This window comes from Varroa jacobsoni, unplaced genomic scaffold (assembly GCF_002532875.2).
Source record: "Varroa jacobsoni isolate VJ856 unplaced genomic scaffold, vjacob_1.0 scaffold_804, whole genome shotgun sequence".
In the NCBI taxonomy this organism is placed as follows: Eukaryota; Metazoa; Arthropoda; class Arachnida; order Mesostigmata; family Varroidae; genus Varroa; species Varroa jacobsoni.
Genome location: NW_019213706.1, coordinates 47,372 through 65,761, shown reverse-complemented (window position 1 = coordinate 65,761; position 18,390 = coordinate 47,372). Strand labels below are relative to the sequence as shown.

General features: G+C 45.7%; 1 protein-coding gene across 1 annotated transcript in view; it reads left to right on the top strand.

Annotated features, from left to right (window-relative positions):
• Positions 1-261: 261 nt before the first annotated feature.
• Positions 262-18,390, top strand: part of dsf (nuclear receptor dissatisfaction) — a 21,468-nt gene continuing 3,339 nt past the window's right edge. Inside the window, exons 1-5 of the mRNA XM_022839499.1 lie at positions 262-1,238; positions 14,816-14,911; positions 16,023-16,184; positions 16,426-16,525; positions 17,805-18,271. Of these exons, the coding sequence (XP_022695234.1) occupies positions 1,169-1,238; positions 14,816-14,911; positions 16,023-16,184; positions 16,426-16,525; positions 17,805-18,271 (895 nt within the window). The 5' untranslated portion in view covers positions 262-1,168. The remainder of the gene's footprint in view (positions 1,239-14,815; positions 14,912-16,022; positions 16,185-16,425; positions 16,526-17,804; positions 18,272-18,390) is intronic.

Below are 18,390 nucleotides of genomic sequence, written 5' to 3'. Positions count from 1 at the left end.
CTGTTGACTGGCGTTTCGCTCCTCGAATAGATCGGACGGCCTGCTCTGCCGCGCTTAATACCGCTACTAGTAGCAGCAGCAGCGGCGGCGGCGGCGGCGGCGGCGGCGGTAGCAGTAGCCGTATTAGTCGCACAGCTACACTCACGCACATCTAATGCGATGGCACACAACAGCACATCGGCTGCGGAGTGAGAGACAGGGGAGAAGGAAATTCGAGTTTAATAATCGCCGCAAACACGACAGCGGCGTTGGCGCGACGATCTGAACGGAGAGCTGGAAAAGGAGGAGGAGCAGTCGTCGTCCGTGCTATGCTTAGCCATTCGAAAGTCCAAATCTGCTAGGACTCAAGTCAGGACGAGCTCGATCGCCAGTCGAATCAAGCGCGGAGGGTCGACACGGGGTGCTCACCCCCTACTGCAGACGTCAACGACTGTGATCGTCACAGATACCACTACTACATTGGCTGTATGATTGTACTGAACGAAGAAGAAATACGGACACCCCCCAGTGGACGCTGAGAGACACCTGATCGAGGGTTTTTGTTACGCCGCAGTAACGTTTCTGTTCCTTAGCTGGAGTGAGAGTTCGACGAACTCATTGAATCACTTAGATCAGCCCCTGCAAATTAAGAATTGTGTGCAATTAGTGATCGTCGCCGACGCAGTCTTATCCTGCGTTCTCGCCTGACTGCTAACAGCCCATGCAAAAAGTGGCCGCTTCAGAAAAACCCTAGGAACATGTAGACTGTCGAGCGTAACTGGAGCACAGAATCAGGACCACTGAACGACTAAAGTGTATCTGAACCCCTAGCAACGGAAAGCGCATCCCTGCGATTTCTAAGGAAAACTTCACTTACATGTTAGAATATTGACCAAGTGCCGATGTCGATAAATAGTCTCTGCCCTTCAAATGCTTGAGGGCGGACGGCGTGCAGGTTACTCCAGTTTGCCTGAATGCCGCTTGAAAGAAAGGCAGCTGATCTCTACGTTAAGCGTGTTCCCGTTGGAATTGGCAGCAACTATCGACAGGGACTGAATCGTGACGGAAGATAACAACGCGAAGATAATAAGTGCGCGTAACCCTTCCTGACAGGAAGGGACAGATACACTTGAAAGCAGTGAGGCTTTTGGAGATTTTGCAGACGGCAACAACAGCAACACAGGGAAAAATGATTTTCGCAACGAACGGGGAATCAGTCTCCATACACGAGTATGATCCAAATAGCATGGATTCGTCTTGTAAGTCATACTCCATGTCTAGTTATTTTATTATCAATGCTTACTAATGCTACAAGTTTGGGAAGATCATAGCTTATTCTATCGCAGATGTTTTTCGTTGGAAACATAACCACGTAGGGTTTCTAACACTTTTGAAGACCTTTAGCTAAGTTTGTACACAGGATGTGTTGCCATGCTATTTGAAATCAACGACGATGATCATCTCATTTAGATGAGCTGTCAATAGTAGTGAGTAATACGTTGTTTGGCTAGCGTATGCCTTGACCCTTGTTTAAGAGATCAAATATATTAGGGAAATTTACACGCGCCCTTGCAAGAGGTCTATGTCGGATATATATAGTTTTTTTGCTCATTATTTATAATAAGGTTTTTATAGTTAAACTCTCATTAGATCATCGTAAAACTAATCGTGTGTAAAATACAGGGTGTTAACGAAATCGTCTAGGTCAAAGGCCGCCCAGTGGCCGTATAAACAGCAGCAGACTTATATTCTTTGGAACTCGTAGTGAAAACGGCTATCGATACCCTTTATATAAACACCTGTAGAGCTATATTTGAAAAAAATTGTAATCTTCCCTTAACAATGAGGCATCCGACAGGCGGCGTTCGTTACAGTTTGATGACTGAAAAAGGCAGCGGCCGGCCTCATAATAGGCCAAACTCCGTGAATATATTTCTGTTATTATATCGAGACACGTGTAGTCTCGAGTAGTTCTGGAAACGATGCCAATGTCGAAATACGTTGTTCTTACGCCTTAGCGGCAGCTAACTCATGAAAACGGCGTTCGTATTTTTTGGCTTGACAGTTTTCAGCGGGAGATTTTGCCCGCTCATAAAATACAGGTGAAAGTTCGTTCTATTTTTTTTTTTTTTGTAGACGAGTTGTCTATGGGTAGCTTCTGTGTTCCTGCTTCTACATCAACCTGATGATACGTTTACGGCATATGCAAACACAAATGCTCAGTTGTACGTGCAACTTAATTCAGTCGCAGCATAAATCGAACGCGATGGGTCGTAAATGCGTTTTTTTGTGTTATCGCTCTGTACCAAAAGAATGAACTTTATCACCTCTAGCCTTATTCTGCGGCGATGCATATGCTCTGAGCACGTTGAAATCTTGCGATGGTCACTATGGTAGCTTTAACTATATTGCGCTCCTTTTTTTTCTTCACGAAAACAGGCAAGATCGATTAGCGTGAATTACCTATGTAAACCCTAGCAATGCTAGCTAGGGTTTACATAGGTAATTCAAAGAAAAAATGTCCACGCGATAAGCAGTCAAACACATCGAAATAATTTCTGATCGGCTATTAACTCAAAACGATATGCTACTCTATCTCTAGTGCCCTAGAATCTAATTTAAGCTCAAAATTCAATCTATCATTAATCTGCTTCAGCCTTTCAGGCACGTATGGGCGAGCTACAAGGAACGATTTTCCGCCGTAGCCTCGCACTCGTTTAGCAACAGCAGCAGCAACAACAACAACAATAACAAAAACGACTGTTGAGCTGACCCGATGAAACATCGGCACCAACGTCAGTTGTTAAAAGATGCACGAGAAAGTTTTGGGGTATCCTTCTGCTGCTGCATTATGAGCTCTCCTTCAAATTTCGAACGACTTCACTTCCTGTCGTATTCGTTGTTTTCCTGGCTGTGTGCATCTTTGCTATGGCCTGGCCTTTTCCTGAAATGATTGAACAAAGCTAGGTAGACTACACGAGGAATTCATTAATCGCTACTTCATCGGCGGTCTCGCATAGCGGTCACCAAGCTGGATTGAGCTGAGCAACAAGCTAAGACACGGCAGGCGCCGTCGCTGCTGACACTGCTACTGCCTTGGTACTTTTCGCCCCTTGAACGAGCAGGCGGGCGAAGGCTCGGCCGAGCCGATCTATTGTTCAAAGTCGAATTCGATTACACTTAACATCTGACCCCGTCGTTTGACGTCGTCGAACCCGTAGGCAATCAGCCGACGACAGACACGAAGGGTGGGTCGAAATCAACGGTCGAACCGCAGCTTCACCTGGCAACTATCCGATCAACAACAGCGGCTATCGTGGCGTCAGCAGCGAAGCATGTGCCGTGTGCGCTTGCTGACGGTCATCACTAGCTACTTGAGTACTATTAATAAAATCTACAAATCTGACTTCAATATGTCGGCCGTCGCCTCATCGAGTGCTTGCTTTCATGCCCTTTAGGCGAATGTACATACATAGTTCGCTTGTTAGATTTTTGTTCGCACCTTAGCTAGCTTAGCTAGTAGCTCGCGCATGAAAACGGTAACGGTGCTGAGAGTCGGCCGCCGTCACTGACTACAAAAGTCGAAGACGAAGACTCGAGAATCCTTATGCAGCAGCGCCAACAGCCGTGAACTGAAGTGAAAAGAAGCGTCCGCCTTACCCAGGAGGGCCGCGATCAACCTCACACGTCAACTGCGCTCGTTGTAGGCACGAATTTTATTAGTCGAGCCGACAACTTTCACTATAGAACAACTGTCAAAAACGATAGCAGAAAAGCGCCGTCACCTCCCTCTAACGCTACCGCTGCCGCCAGTCTAATCAGAAGGGTACATGCGTGCTCGCGTGTGTATGCACGCGGCCATCGTGTTCAGCGGCCGTCGGAAGTGACGCGCACTACAATGTAGCTACCTATATTCATTGGGAAGTAACAGACGTAGTAGAGGAGCCAAAGGGAGTGACGCTGACAGAGCAGCTATGAAGCAAAGTGGGCTAGTGAAGACCGACAGCTCGATAAGTTACACTTCGTGGGTCGCTTAACTTCGTCACCTACGAAGCTATATGCATATTATCAGCCTGTCGAACATGTATTGACCGTGTTTCCAGTTACATGACTCTGAAAGCATACCTCCTAGATGGCATCACTCACGTTGGGTGTTGTTTGAAAGCTGAGATTTCGCAGGTTTTCAAACTTCAACTAGAACGGCATGAACGCATGTGAAATTTCTGCAAAAATTTCTTATACTCTACAATTTAATTAGTATAACGATGGCAATGCTTTCTAAGCTCAAAGAAAAAGTTTGTCGGTCGAGATGCGTCATTGAAAAAAATCGCTTAAATATAGTTCTGTCGTATCCGTTCTCGATTTCAACTATTTCTATTTAAATAATTCTAAGAGAGATTTCTATCGAAAGGTTAAATGTCTGGCTTTGACGCCATTTGTGACGCTCGACAAAAGTGTAACAAAATTAAGACACTTCTAAAGCTGCTCATCAAAAGCGAGTAATAATATGCTTCGTATATATATATATATATATATGTATATATATATATATATATATATATATATATATACATATATATATATATATTCAGACGATGATTGAATGAAAGTAGAAGAAACGACTCTTAGATTGAGTTCATAGATGATAATTTTCATAATGAAAACCGCATTTTGCGGGGGAACAGACTCCACGAATATTACGGTATTTAGACATAATTTTTCCATATGGTAAAATGTTTGCATAGACTCGGAGTCGTGATTAGAGTAAGTTCGATAAATATAGAAAGAAAACATCAGTGTGTTTAATGGGACGATCTGAATTTTCTAAGTTAGTCGGCCATTTTTATCCTAGCGGTCACAACACGTGCCTGGATGCCGACACCCAAGATCTATACCCCGGGTCGAAGACATGAATTTTGACTATTTTTTTTTTTGTCAATTTTGTCACTCTGTCTGCATACGGATCTTCGTTTTTGCAGAAGAGTCTCACTCTGCCGACAAGAAGTTTACGTAAAGTGAATATAAAAAAAAGCTGCAGGTAGAGAACAACTAGCCTTTATGTTCCAATTCAGCGAGCCCAAATGGCTTTTTTCTGTCTCGTGCTACGACCAGATGGGCCACAGATCGACCTGGGTCAATAATCAGGCTGATCATAGTCAGGCTATGGTACGTTGTAGAGAAGCGAATATCCACAACAGATTTCCTCATCGCCGTTCATAGTTCACTATCGCCTCTACCCTCTAGCACAATATATCTAACTGAATTGTGCTTTATTTTTTTGACATTGCGTACAACTTCTCGGTTAACGGGGTTATGAACTGCAAAATCTTGCAATAAATTACTGTACAAATTACATACGTGACTCTAAAATCCCGAAACGAAACCCATCACATCCCGTATAAATTTTGTTTGTTTGTTTGTCTGGACGAAATCCTGTATCGCCCAAGCATCCCGTTGCGTGTACAATTACATTGTCTAATTGTAGTTTGTTTTCTTTTTTTGCTTGACGTCTTTACGCACGACACTTCATAAAGATATAATCGTTCATACCTCAAAGGGAAATATACGAAACGATCCGGGATTTCAATTCATTCACCACACCTCTTTACTGTTGTTGCTCTTGCGACAAAAATAGTAGCATTGTATCCGTTAGTACTATCATAGTCATATCATCGCTCTTTGATCAGCGTCACGGGCTTTCTGGTAACGGTTCGCGTCTTCACGGCCCGTTGTTCTCCTCATCCCCCCACACACACACTCTGAGCACCTACACAGAAATGGGCGCTCACTAACTAAAAGAAAAGGGAGCGACTTTCCGCCCCACATCTTGCCGATCTGCTGGGTGTTGATCGGGATGACCTTGCACCCACAGTAAACGTTGACAACAACGGGGAAGGAATAGACTAGGCCGCCGCTGCCGCGACGGAATCACGGATGGCTGATGGGTCGATGTTGGGTCGTTAGATAGACTGGGATGCTATGCGCGGTAGACTGATGCGTAACCCTGTGAAGTATTGGCCAAGCACCACGCGTACACGGTAATAGCATCCCACAGTCGCAGCAATAAAGTCACGCCAGAACAATCTAACCGTATCTGTGTATTGGCGACCGTCGGAACGAGAAACGGTCCCAATTTCAGATCCTGGGAGTTTCAACAGATTTCCCAGTCGCCAGAGCAAAAGTGATTACAGTCGAGGGAAAGCAAACGACTTGTGAACGGTTGACGCTTCGCTTGTGCGGGACCGTGATCAAGATACTCTCTACTTATTGTACTACTTGTCGCGTTACCTTAACTGATCCGATTCGGACGATTGGCTTCGCTCAGACGAGGAAGCGACCCGTATGTTTCAGTTAGCCCTAGCAACTACCATGCATGTTGTGCTTATTGCGATAGCCTGTAGAACGGTTTAGGTGTATATAACAGACTCAGTCCGAAATCGAGACTCGACAGTAGCGGCGGCACTTACAACAAGAAAACCTACAACATTGGTAGATACTGCTTATCACAATCAGTCATTGAGAAGTCGACACTCTGAACGGAAATCGTCGGCTCGAGAACCATCACTTGTCCGCAGCTAAATCCACTTTGTTGTTGTTGATCTTGTCGGAGTAATGATAATAGTTACAAATCGTGATAAAAAATATTTCCCATTTGGCCAATTGGGCCACGGCTAACATAACTTTACCCATAAAAAGAAGCTACTCAGATCTTTTGTCTAATTTTCTTTGTTTTGTTATTACCCCACCTAATCCTTACCTACAAAATATATCTGGTCGTATAAATTATCGACTTTCTCTTGGGACAGGCACAGTTCTTTGGACATGCAAATCTATTCACTTTTTTGCTATTGGCCTGGTACCTCAAATGCAGTGAAGAGATAAATTTGCCTTCACGTAGTGTTCTTTAGCAAACACCTAATACTTCGCAGATGAATACCATTGCTTGCTAATGGTAATTTTCTTTAAATAAGGGCCACCTGGGCGAAATCCAGAGCTGTGTACACCAAGCTACATGTATACGCCTATCTAGAGAAGTTCCTCACTACGAGAAACGGGTTGTGTCGAGAAGTTGAACGGTTTCGCTGTCCGAGAAAAATTACCTCGTCGGGCACATCGAAACATCTTCAGCTTTTTCCGCGCCGCTGACTCCGTTGTCAATACACAAGAGTCCAGAATAAGAAACGCTAGATCGGTCGGAATGAATAGAATCGGATGATCGTACGATGAGCAACAATATCTTATTCGAGCAGTAGCAACTGCAGGACATCGCTGCTGCTGGTCTTGCGCGGATCATCACTACGCACAGATCGAACGACCAGCTTAGCGTCTCGCGTGCTTTTCGTGCCACCGTCCGGTCCCTATCAAGCTCGCCGTATCTGTCTGACAGCCATCCATCGATCCCGACCACTCTCAGTGTGTGTACGAGTAAGGATGGGTGCGTTAGCTCGGGCGGAACACGGGCGGTTCCACAGGAGACGCTCCCTGAGAAAACTCCTGACGGCTCCCTGATTTACCAGCTAGCGGGCAGTACCTCCGAAGCGAGAGAGTTTCTTTTAATCTGGCAACTACCGACACCATCGATACGGCGGCTAGCAGTATCAGTAGTAATGTTCCTCGCGAGTGGTCTCAGCGCGAACTAAGGCCTACAAGGTACGCAGAACAGACGCTAGTAGGCACAGGACGCGTACCAGATGGCATGCGGACCAGGATAGCGCAGTTGAAAAGCGTTCTCAGCAGTGGCCGCGCTGGTGAGAAAACTGAAATACACTTCAATATATATATACATATGTGCATGTATATATAGATTGAGAACACCGCTTGTTTTGCCAGTGACGAACCACGCCAACAACGACAATATCAACAATAACGACAACAACGGCTTAAATTAATATCAGTGGACGTTCTCTCTGACTCACCCGGTAAGAAACGATTATCACATATAATAACATTCATGTAAAGAAATTACCAAACACAAAACGTTTCTGTGTTCAATATTTTTGCGCATCTTTGAGCGCACAAGCGTGCTACGCTCTGCGACTTTCGACTGTCACGGAGTTGATATGGCGTCAACTAGGCTATCGTTCGGGCCAGAAGGGGCAAATATTCGCTACACGTTAGCCTGTGAAGTGATCTTCTTCACGTAGCTCTCTCAATCCTAGAGCACTTAAAGATCTAACGGATGAATTACTAATCGACGTAACTTGCGCCGTATATTCTACTCTTGGCAAAATAACACCACGTTGCCTCTTTCCCTGCCCTGTGCATACAACAGTTTGCTTAATTTCGAAATTGACGATGACCGCTAATCAGAGTAATCTTACTACAATTAAATGATGTCTAACGGCGCAGCTGGTATTCAATGAGGTTCTACGTCACTGGATAGAAGAGATAGTGGCAAACTCGACGTATGGTACATCAGGTGAGGGAGAGGTGCTGAACGTGCCGAGGCGCTCTAACCAGCGGTGAATATTACGATTTGTAGTGACGTGGCATGGAGCTATTGTGCCATGCACGATGCGCTGAGATAAAGTGTCACAGGCATATGTTTGTATTAATGCAAAGATTGATGTGACGGGATGGGAAAAATTTGGGTACTATCCATTCCGACAGCTTTGTGTTGGCCGTGAGGCTCTAGCAAGTATATGTGCAGAAGAAAACCAATATTCTACTGTAAAATCGCGCGTATAACGATAAGCGATTTACATTGTTAGAGTGTCGCTGCTAGTGGGTTTTTTTTTCTTATTTGATATAACCCATTGAACGCACTAGCTGACTTGTCAACTCATACATGTTACTTTCTCTATATGTATATTATTATAATATAGCGAAATTAGGTTGACTAATGGGCTTCAACTTTTTAGACATGACAAATAACCTATTTATATAGTTACACAATGGTCGTAGATAGTGGTTATTATATAACCGGAAGAGATCGTTTTAGGATTGATGCGGTGATCGATTGATCGGCTGCTTAACGTATTCTATGAATAGTTATTGATTTGATGTACGTTATTTAACAAGCTTGTTGTACAAATGATCGTTGAATTGAATAGGATTATCTTAATAGGTGGTACCGATTAGGGTAATGTGCAGGTACGATGTGATGAATCGTTGATAAACTTTTTCAACGTATGTTTATACATGTGTACAAAACGGCAGAAAAAAGAGATCCGGAACGTTTAACTGCCATCGACACAGCCGTCCGAAACGATACAGCAGCAATGACAACGATGTCGAGAATAGTGAGATCGATCTGGGGCTTTTCTCCTCCTGTAAAGCATACGGTCCCCCACTAGTGCAGGCCACGGACTGGGCTTCGTCGTCTGAAACGTCGACAAATCGCTACTCTCAGCCAAAAAGCAGCTTCGCTTGCTTTGGTCAACAAGGAACGGCGAAAACTACGCTGGCTGTTAGCACTTACGCTGCAGAGAGAGGGAATCTGCCGCAAATCCTCGAGCAGGACGAGGGCGTGCAGCGGGATTGAAATGCCCTCGAATGGGCTGTTGGCTGGGTCACGGATCAAAATCCTGACGCTTTCGTAACAACGACGAATTCAGCGAAGCTGCAATCTCAATTCTGCATTTTTTAAAGATTTCAAACGTGCCGTTCATGCACTAGGTGTAAACCAATAGTGGTTTCTGGACGTTTTACTTCAAGGAATAGGCCATACGGTTCAATTAAGATCCACTCGATCAGGGCTAAACTGCATTTTCAGGGTCGAAAATGCCCGAAAATGCACTGTCGCTGAAGAGCATAGAAATTTTTTATTAAATTATGTCCGGCAGATGCCACAATAACGATCGAACTGCGAACAGCTTTAGCGATTTGCTGATACTGACATTATCGCGATAGCTTTTCTCTGTATGTACAGCAGCCGGTTCAGCAGAAGCCTAACCAACCTCACAGTGTTTGTCCTATTTCTGGAATAAACCTTGTCATTTGACGTAAGCAAGCCGATTTATAATGAATAGAATAATAGGAAATGCGTATTCCACTATAAGAGACACGCTTGCTGTGCCTTTGTTCGAAGCAACACACGGGAATTCTATCCTATTTGTCTCGTCAATTCGAATGTTCATCCTATAGCAGCTAAAGTAGCCCGACAATTTATTTTTATTTCTCAGTTTAAACAGTTCTTAAAGGCGTTCATCTATTTTGTAGCCATTCCATGCATCTTAAGCTTGTGCGCATCGTGCCAAACAAACAGCAAATGCTATTTTCGGTCAGCACGCTCGTGCATTTCCACAACAGTGGATCGAAAGAAAAACCCAAAATATCTCCTTATGACGCGACTCAGCTGTTGTGCAGGTGCCAACAGAAGGTAGCACAGAAACGCTTGCAACAGACCAGTCTGCCCGGCAACAATGAAATCTACTTCACAGTATCGTTTGTGTTACCCCGAAGCATCAAACCTCATCGCTAATTTCCAGTTGTATAATTCTGTCAAGTGAATTCTCAGTGTGAATGATGACATCGTGCATTTCAACATGCATATCAGCGTTCAGTAGTACTGCCAAACGCTGAGCTCTTTCTAATCTATACACATTATGCCAGTGCTGCTTTGTTTTCTCTGTGAGTGTACTCAGCAGCGACCTCGAATGAAGGCCAATGGTTTTTCTTTAGTCTATCAGACGTCCCAAAAAAAAAGACTTCCCGCTGTGCAGAACCATTGAAATGGCCTGAATCACAAGGCTAGTCACATATCTACAACTTTAAATGTCTAACTAACTAATGTCGTGTTCTGTGACGCCACCATTGCGAAAGCACTAGCAACAACAATGCCGGCGTCAACAACAAACGTTGTTGTATTAGCCAAATGAGCAATTTGTAGTTCGTGAACTATTCGTGTATTGCGCTGGATCTCGCCAAGTGCGGACGCGGTAGTATCCATGAAAGCGACCGCGTTTGCTGTGTCGTTTTCGAACTACGAATAATTCCGGTCGTCACAGTCGCTTTAGCTCAGATCACGAACGCACACCTGCTGAATGATTGCCCCGCCTGATTTCTTGCGCATCCAACACTTACCATAGGACCAAATCTTTCCACCTATCCTCTTGGTAGCCTATTGGTACGGTTAACGGATGTCGCCCTGGCCTAAGGCCTGTATGCTAGACGATGCCTGTTTGTGTGTCTGAATGGTTGTTTTTCGTTTTCACTCCCGTTCTCCATTTTTTCTTCTGCCAGCAGCCGTCGCTTAGCGCTACTGTATCGTTTGTATTGCCACTAGAACTCACGCTGGGTTTTGTTCTACCTCCGACCCAGCAAGGCGTTACTGTTCATTTCGCTGCATTGTGTGCCGATAGTTTTGACAGTGGAGATGCGACACCGATGTTGTTCATCCGATCTTCGACGCTTACGCTCATCCGTCGGCCTGTCATATTTTAGGCTAAACACACTTCGACAATGTGCTAATATACGACGCGAAAAGGAACCGCTACACAACCACTCGTAGAGGCCGAAGCGGCCGCTGCGACGGACATCGTAATGGACAATGAAAGCAAATAGTAGTTCTCTTCATCCAGTAGGCCGAACTTTACTAACAGAGCAGCAGAAGTACAAAGGTGGTAGAAATAACAATGTGGCGAAACAGAGTGTCGTGTTTCTATCCCCATCGTGGCCGTCGTGGCCTTCGAGAGGCGGAGGGCGGCAATCAGACGACCGCCCAACGAATCTCTTCGCAGAGAATCAAATCGAAAATATGTTGCGGTTTTCAGTTTTCAGCGAAACAGGAACCACTGTTAGGGTGTCCAATTGCAGCATCAACTCGTATTGATTTGTCCACAAAGTCTTTAACAGGACAAAAGAAGGCCTTTACAGTAACGAGTGATACACAGCATTGTATGCGCAACAGTCGAATTTACATAGGACCTCCGCGCAACTAAAGCGGGCCAGCCGTTCGTGATACGTTGTTTGGCTGTTATGGCAGCCGTTGTTAGATCCTGTTACAAATAGACGATCCGAATTGGATAGGATGGTAAAGGAACTCGTTACTTTTCAAGGCGGCATGCTGCACGCAGCGTTCTTTCGGTGAGGCGGCCGGCCACTTTGTTATTTCTTATTCCTTGCATAATACAACTATATGTCTGTGTTTACAATCGTTGCACTGCACCATATGAAAGGCCTCACAGGACATGAACATAACAAGGACTAAGGAAACATAATGGGAACAGCAGCCCTATAGTTTGTCCTTGTAGGCACACAAGAGTGCGTTTAGTAATTAATCTAGGTAAAAGCCAAGTTGTCTATGGCGCCGGTATCGTTGGTGGCCATTCGTTATTACTGTTGTCTTTACCCGCGAATAAATGTGACAGGTAAACAAAGAAAAACCGGTGACATCCGGTGACGTGCTGACTATCTATCTCCGTCGTAGTTCTGATATCCGGGCTATTAAGGCCGATTTGTTGGCACTGTCTTTGGCAACGCTGCACGCGATCTTATCATACATACATAATTCTTCATACATCACAATTATCATACATATATAAATCAGTCATTCTGTGCTGATCGAATCTTGGCCTTAAAACATTCTTAGCAGCTACTTCATAATCCTCTTAAGCGCCTTTAATCTCAACAAAGCAGCAGCAAAAAACCGAACTGCAAAAGACTGAAATAGGACGAAATAGCTCCACCAAGCGTTTTTGTTGTGGTGATCTCGAGTCCTTGCAAATCTTTGCAGGAGACGCAGCTACGCAAAACAATGAAATAGGCGAGTTCAATAGAAGAATCGTTGCGATGTGTTTATTTTCCGCCCGTGGAGAGTTACGAGTGGATGGCGAGGTGGGGCTGCCAGACGGCTTGATCGGGCACCCGCTGAGAGGGCGGCTCCAAAGAGATTTTATGTCTCGAACATGCCTTCTTTTGGTGCACCAATTTGGTCGTGCTCTTTTTCGTAGGCAGCAATTCATCTGTGTAGTCAACAGCATCTCATCATCACTGCTATCGCCATCTATTGCTGTCTGACCTGAAAATATTCTTTGTCTATCTACACCAGACTTCTACAAGTTATCTGTCGGCTGTGTTGGCTCAATAGGACATTAGTATCTTATCCAGCAAGGATCCACGGGTCTGATTGAAGGGGCCTTATCGAAAGCAAGCGACGAAATGAGTTAAGCTGTCCTATATGGGCAGCGAAAAGCTTAGAAGTCAACGGCTCAAACATACCGCAGACGGTTTCTGCGATGTTAGCTATTATACGAAGATGACTTGCAGCACTCCAATTAGAAACAGAGCACGCTACCACAGATAGATTTGGACACATCGGTGTCGTATCGGGTCTTCGAAATTATCCCATTTCCGGTTCCACTATCATACTCATAAACACATAACCCCACTTACTGTTAACAATTTAACCGTACACATTAGGGCCCTCTCACTCTGTCGACGTTGAATGCACATGACAAAAAAGCGCCCATTTGTCTCGTCTGAGAATTCGCCTTTACGACCCTGGATGCAAATGTTAGTGTGTGAATTTATGAAATTTACTTGGGGGTAAACGAAGTGTTTCTATATGACGGCCCCCTTATACAGCACTCGATGAAAGTGCTTGCTGTAGTAGTGAGAATTCCAAGAACATGATGACTATGACGCACCGAGAGGGCTAGCGCGCTAGAGCCCTTCAAGAGACAGAAGGGCCTTATGCTAGGGAGTTCATTTTGGAGGGTGGGGGAACGCGTGGCCAAGAATGGCGGGTCAGTCGCCCGCCGCCAACGACTTTGAATACCTAATCAATATGTGGTAGTCCCTACCCTAATACATGCATGGACAACGGGACTTATACGGGCGGCGAGGCAGCTCGAGGGGTTGGGACCAAGTAGCGGCGGTGGTCTGCGCTGCTAGTGAACGTATGAAAGCGGACAGATATGTAATAGCCGATTGGCTGGGAATACCGCCAGCTGTTTATTCGCCCGTTCCAAGGAAGCGCTCGAGGCAGGGCGACGAGGGCAAGCCAGCTCCGGGATTGAGGGGAGAATGGGAACAACGCCGAGTGTGGGCAAAAGTGGGATAGCAAGTGAACCCGGCAAGGCGGCTAAAGCTGGGGTCAAACAATGGAGTTTGAAGGTAGCGAAAGAATATTTCTCTGAATCGACGAGTGGTACAAAACCCTCTCGGTGTTTTGACCATCGCCCCGGGAATTTCTTGCACGGTCCGACTGGAGGCCAACTCCCTTGTCTAGTCGCTTCAATCTTCTGCACCACTCGCGAGGGCGTGCGAATGCGTGATGCCTGCCTGTTCCCCAGCAAAATTTCCCCTTTACTGGAGATGATCTATACTGATGATTTATATCGATGCTCCACTGTATTGACGGAAAACTGTACGGATGTAGAGATAGTGGCTTCAAAGCTGATGTTGTTAACTTCTAAGTGAGTATATAGATGAATGACGAAAATAAATTAATGGGCAAAATAATGGAACTTGATAGGATTTAATAAAGTAATTGCCGACAAATAATAGACGCTTGAACAGCTCAAACCCAGTCGTCTCAAACAGAAAATAAGAAGACGAAACTTTTTTTAATGTTAAAAGCACACTTAAAGGTACATTGTATACTTCATTCTTCAAAGTGGTCAAGTGATCTGGACTCAGTTCGATGAAATTCAAAACAAAAGCCTTCGAGTGGATGGCAAATTGACCACGACTGATGTATTGCTCGATCTTTAAGTTCAACAAATGTCTAAATCTGGGGGTATTTGTCTATCGGACCAACGGATGTTCAAATCGTATGTAGCGTACCCCGAACTATAAAACGAAACCCAAACGATACTGGGTTTGGCTTATTTGCCAGCAACAAAACATATCTATTTTTGACATTTTCCGAATAATTTCTTTTTGTTCACAGCGCGACCTATCGGAGGCGACCGACTTCTTGATATACCATGCGGGGTTTGTGGGGACCGAAGCAGTGGAAAGCACTACGGTATCTATAGCTGTGACGGTAAGTCTTTATTATTTGCAGCTTTCTCACGTATCGACAAGAAGAAATGTCACTTCTAGGACACGCCAAGTATTCTCTTGGACGCTCTGGAAGTGGAGGTTTTTTATTTTTTTTTTTCAAAACAATCATGGAAAACAGCGGTGACAAACTTTACTCCTATAACCGTAGGGCTGAAAAATGAAAGGATTTAAATCGAATAAACTTAACGATTTTCGCGCTGGAATCATCTAGCGCTTCGTTGACTACCGGTCTGCGGAGGCTGTCGACGCGTACTATCCTCGGCTAACTTTGTGCGTCGTAATGGAAATGTGTCAGGGCACTACATAAAAGAACGATCGTTACTTACCGTCACTGCCTACCTGTGATTAGTTGCTGAAGCACATAAGCAAAGAAGTCGCAGCGACTAGTCAATAGCCGTGTTACCACGAGGCAAGCCTTCAACATGCGCATGCAACACAATTTCAGTTTGTTCGTGACAGCACGCCTCCAGGTTACTCGCTCGTAGCGTCCGCCTGGAGTCGTTGGAGCATTTGTTGCAGGGGTTTTGAACACGAGCGTCACCGCAGTACTGTTATCGTATTCTAATACTATGGATCAAGTGCACGATCCATTAAAGGTGTAAGAGTGAATTATGGCTCTCTCTTCGCTTGTTGGATGAGTTAATAAAAAATATCCAAAAATGTGGGCGATTAAGCGTCAAAAGGTCCTTGGGTCTCCTCATCCTGTTTTTAATACGTCGATCCTTGGTCATGGTAGCAGGCAAAGTGACTGGGCATAATCATGATTGGTGGTCAGACAGCAGTTCCGGGTGCGCGTTAATTGCTGTTGCACTGTTGACCATTGAGAAACGTTTCTCTGAAATGCAGAATTATATGTTCGCCGCATCGATTTGTTTCGCATTTCAAGATACAATATACATGCGGGAAGCTGTATATTGTAGAATTTCGATAAATTGATTTTATGAAATTACAACTATTATGAGAGTATGGCTGAACATAGATGAGCTAAGGGCAGCAGAATGTTAGAATATATGAGAAGCAATTTATGTTAGTAATGAGAACTTCGGATGCATTGTTTGGCTAAGATTAAAACGTATTTCTCTCCTGTTCAGGATGTTCGGGTTTTTTCAAAAGGAGCATACACCGAAATCGGGTATATACATGCAAAGCGCAAGGCGACTTCAAGGGCAAATGTCCTATCGACAAAACCCACCGGAATCAGTGCCGTGCTTGCCGCCTTAAGAAGTGTTTCGAAGCCAGCATGAATAAAGACGGTTAGTAAAAGGAGGAAGTAAACTTCGGCAGTACAAAAAAATCAGTAGTTACAAGTTCTCTAAATAAGCCTTTAATTTTGATAGAACGCAGCATCGTACTAGTAGGACTCTTAAGACGTTCAGCCATCTCAGCTGCTAGTAACTTCAGCGTTTGTTAGCTTGAATTGCACAATCTCATCGAAGAGCAATTTGATCCACTGGATTGACGTCTAACCTTCTTCTACTTCATCGTTTTTTTCAGCTGTCCAGCACGAACGCGGACCTCGCAAACCGAAGTTCAAGGATGTCTCAGAAATGGGCAAACTGCCAAAAGCATCATTTTTCCCTCATAGTCGACCGAGGTATGTAGCGGCCGTTTTCCGTCTACCCTTCATCTGTTCCTGTTCTCTCACTTGTTTTGATACATTCACTGGTCTAGCGCCGCTCAATTACCAGTCATGTCTTCTAGTTCCATTATCCCTCTCTGTCACAACTTTCGTCGCTTCTAAGACGGTTGCTGCTGTCTGCAGCTACGTAGGCCCATGTGTGTATGTGCCCTTTATGGCAATATCTGCTATCTACTGCTTTCCTCTGGTCGTTTTCGGGCCCCTGTCATCATATCTTGTTCGCTGTCCTTTTTGAGTTTTAGAGCCGCTGGTCTTACCAGGATCGGTTTTGCCAGTCGTCCAGGGCAAGAGCCATCCATCGTCTTGAGCGTTGACGTGTGGACAACTTGACCCCCCTTTCTGCCTTGCCGCTAGTCCACGGGGCAATGTCGACAACGCCCCTCCCGCCCTTTTTCAGCCCGTCCCGCTGCAGCCATGCTCTTTTTTTTCTCTTCTTATACCGGGGCAAGATGCCCTCACTTGTTATCCTCGCACTGGAAGGCAGCGCGCGTTCTACGAGGGCTTGGCCGCTCGTAATGGACGACGATGGCGATGCTTCTAGCCGGGTGGAGACAGCAGCATCAGGCGGGCGAGCTCTTGAACCCACATAAAGTGGTCCGCTCCGTCGGCGTAGCGGTTGGTTGTCTCCCAAGCTCCTTAGGCAGCCCCGTTTCAGAGCTACCTATTTCCTCCTCTCCCTCCTTTTCTCCTGCCTGCATTCCCTCCGTTGGGTCAATGCGGATCAGTCTATACCCGCACAGGTTAGTCTCCTGACAGAACGGGGAAACGGCTTTCTCCAACTCTCGACTCCTGTTCCTTCATTCCGTACGGAAAATCGATGGCTCCTGCAAGCGGCGCTCGCGAACAAGGAGAATGGATAACATAGACTAGGAGCCTCTTGCAGGAAGATGGGGGACAGAAACAAGACGAATGTCGCAGGGAGGGTAGCGGAGGAAGACTGATAGAAAGAACCATCGCCCGAAGTGTTATCTCTCTTTTCTTGATCTGCGCCTTCCTATTTTCCTGTTTTCTGATCTCCTGATCCCAACGAATACTAATCTTATTGTCACCATCAACGCCACCAGCCCGAGAATCATCAGCACAATCAACATCGCAATTCCCTGGTCACCATTTAGATGTCGTTTGCGTTCCTTGGCTGTTTCTGATTCAATGGTTCGTTGTCTGTTCCGTTCATTCGCTGCTCCGTTGGTTCTTGGTTTTACCGTTTGCTTCGTTCGCTCCGTTTTGTTTACAGAGACAGCAGCGGCGGACCCCTGGGACGTGCAGGCAACGGTGGTCCTCTGGCTCCCCCGTCGGGATCTCCTTTTCTGCCTGGGACATCTCTGGGCTTTTCGCCGCCCCCGCCCTTCGCAGCCCCCTCACCTCAGCTCGGCGCCCTTTCGCATCCACCCGCCCATTCGCACTCACACTCGATGGGGCCTCTTCCCCGCGCTCCGCCTCCAGGATTGCTGGCCGCTGCTGCTGCTGGGGGCTCCTCTCCGTTACCGCTGCCACCAGCGTTGATGCTCAACTCATCGGCGGGGCTTCTGCAGATGCTGCTCAACCCCGCGGCCTCCGCGTCGGGCCTACCGCCACCGCCCCCGCCTCCACAGCATCTATCGGCGTCCACAGCCGGCAGCAACGGCCTTGGTCAACCTCAGGCAACTGCAACAGCAGAGTGGACTTCACCCGCGTCACCACCACCGTCCCAGGGACTCATGGGTCAGTAGAGAAGATCTTACGTATGAATAATCACTGTGATCAGCAGTATTACTACATAGTTCACTTACAGTTATTGCTGAGGCGACTTTTACTACCTCTACCATTCTCGTTAGTATTAT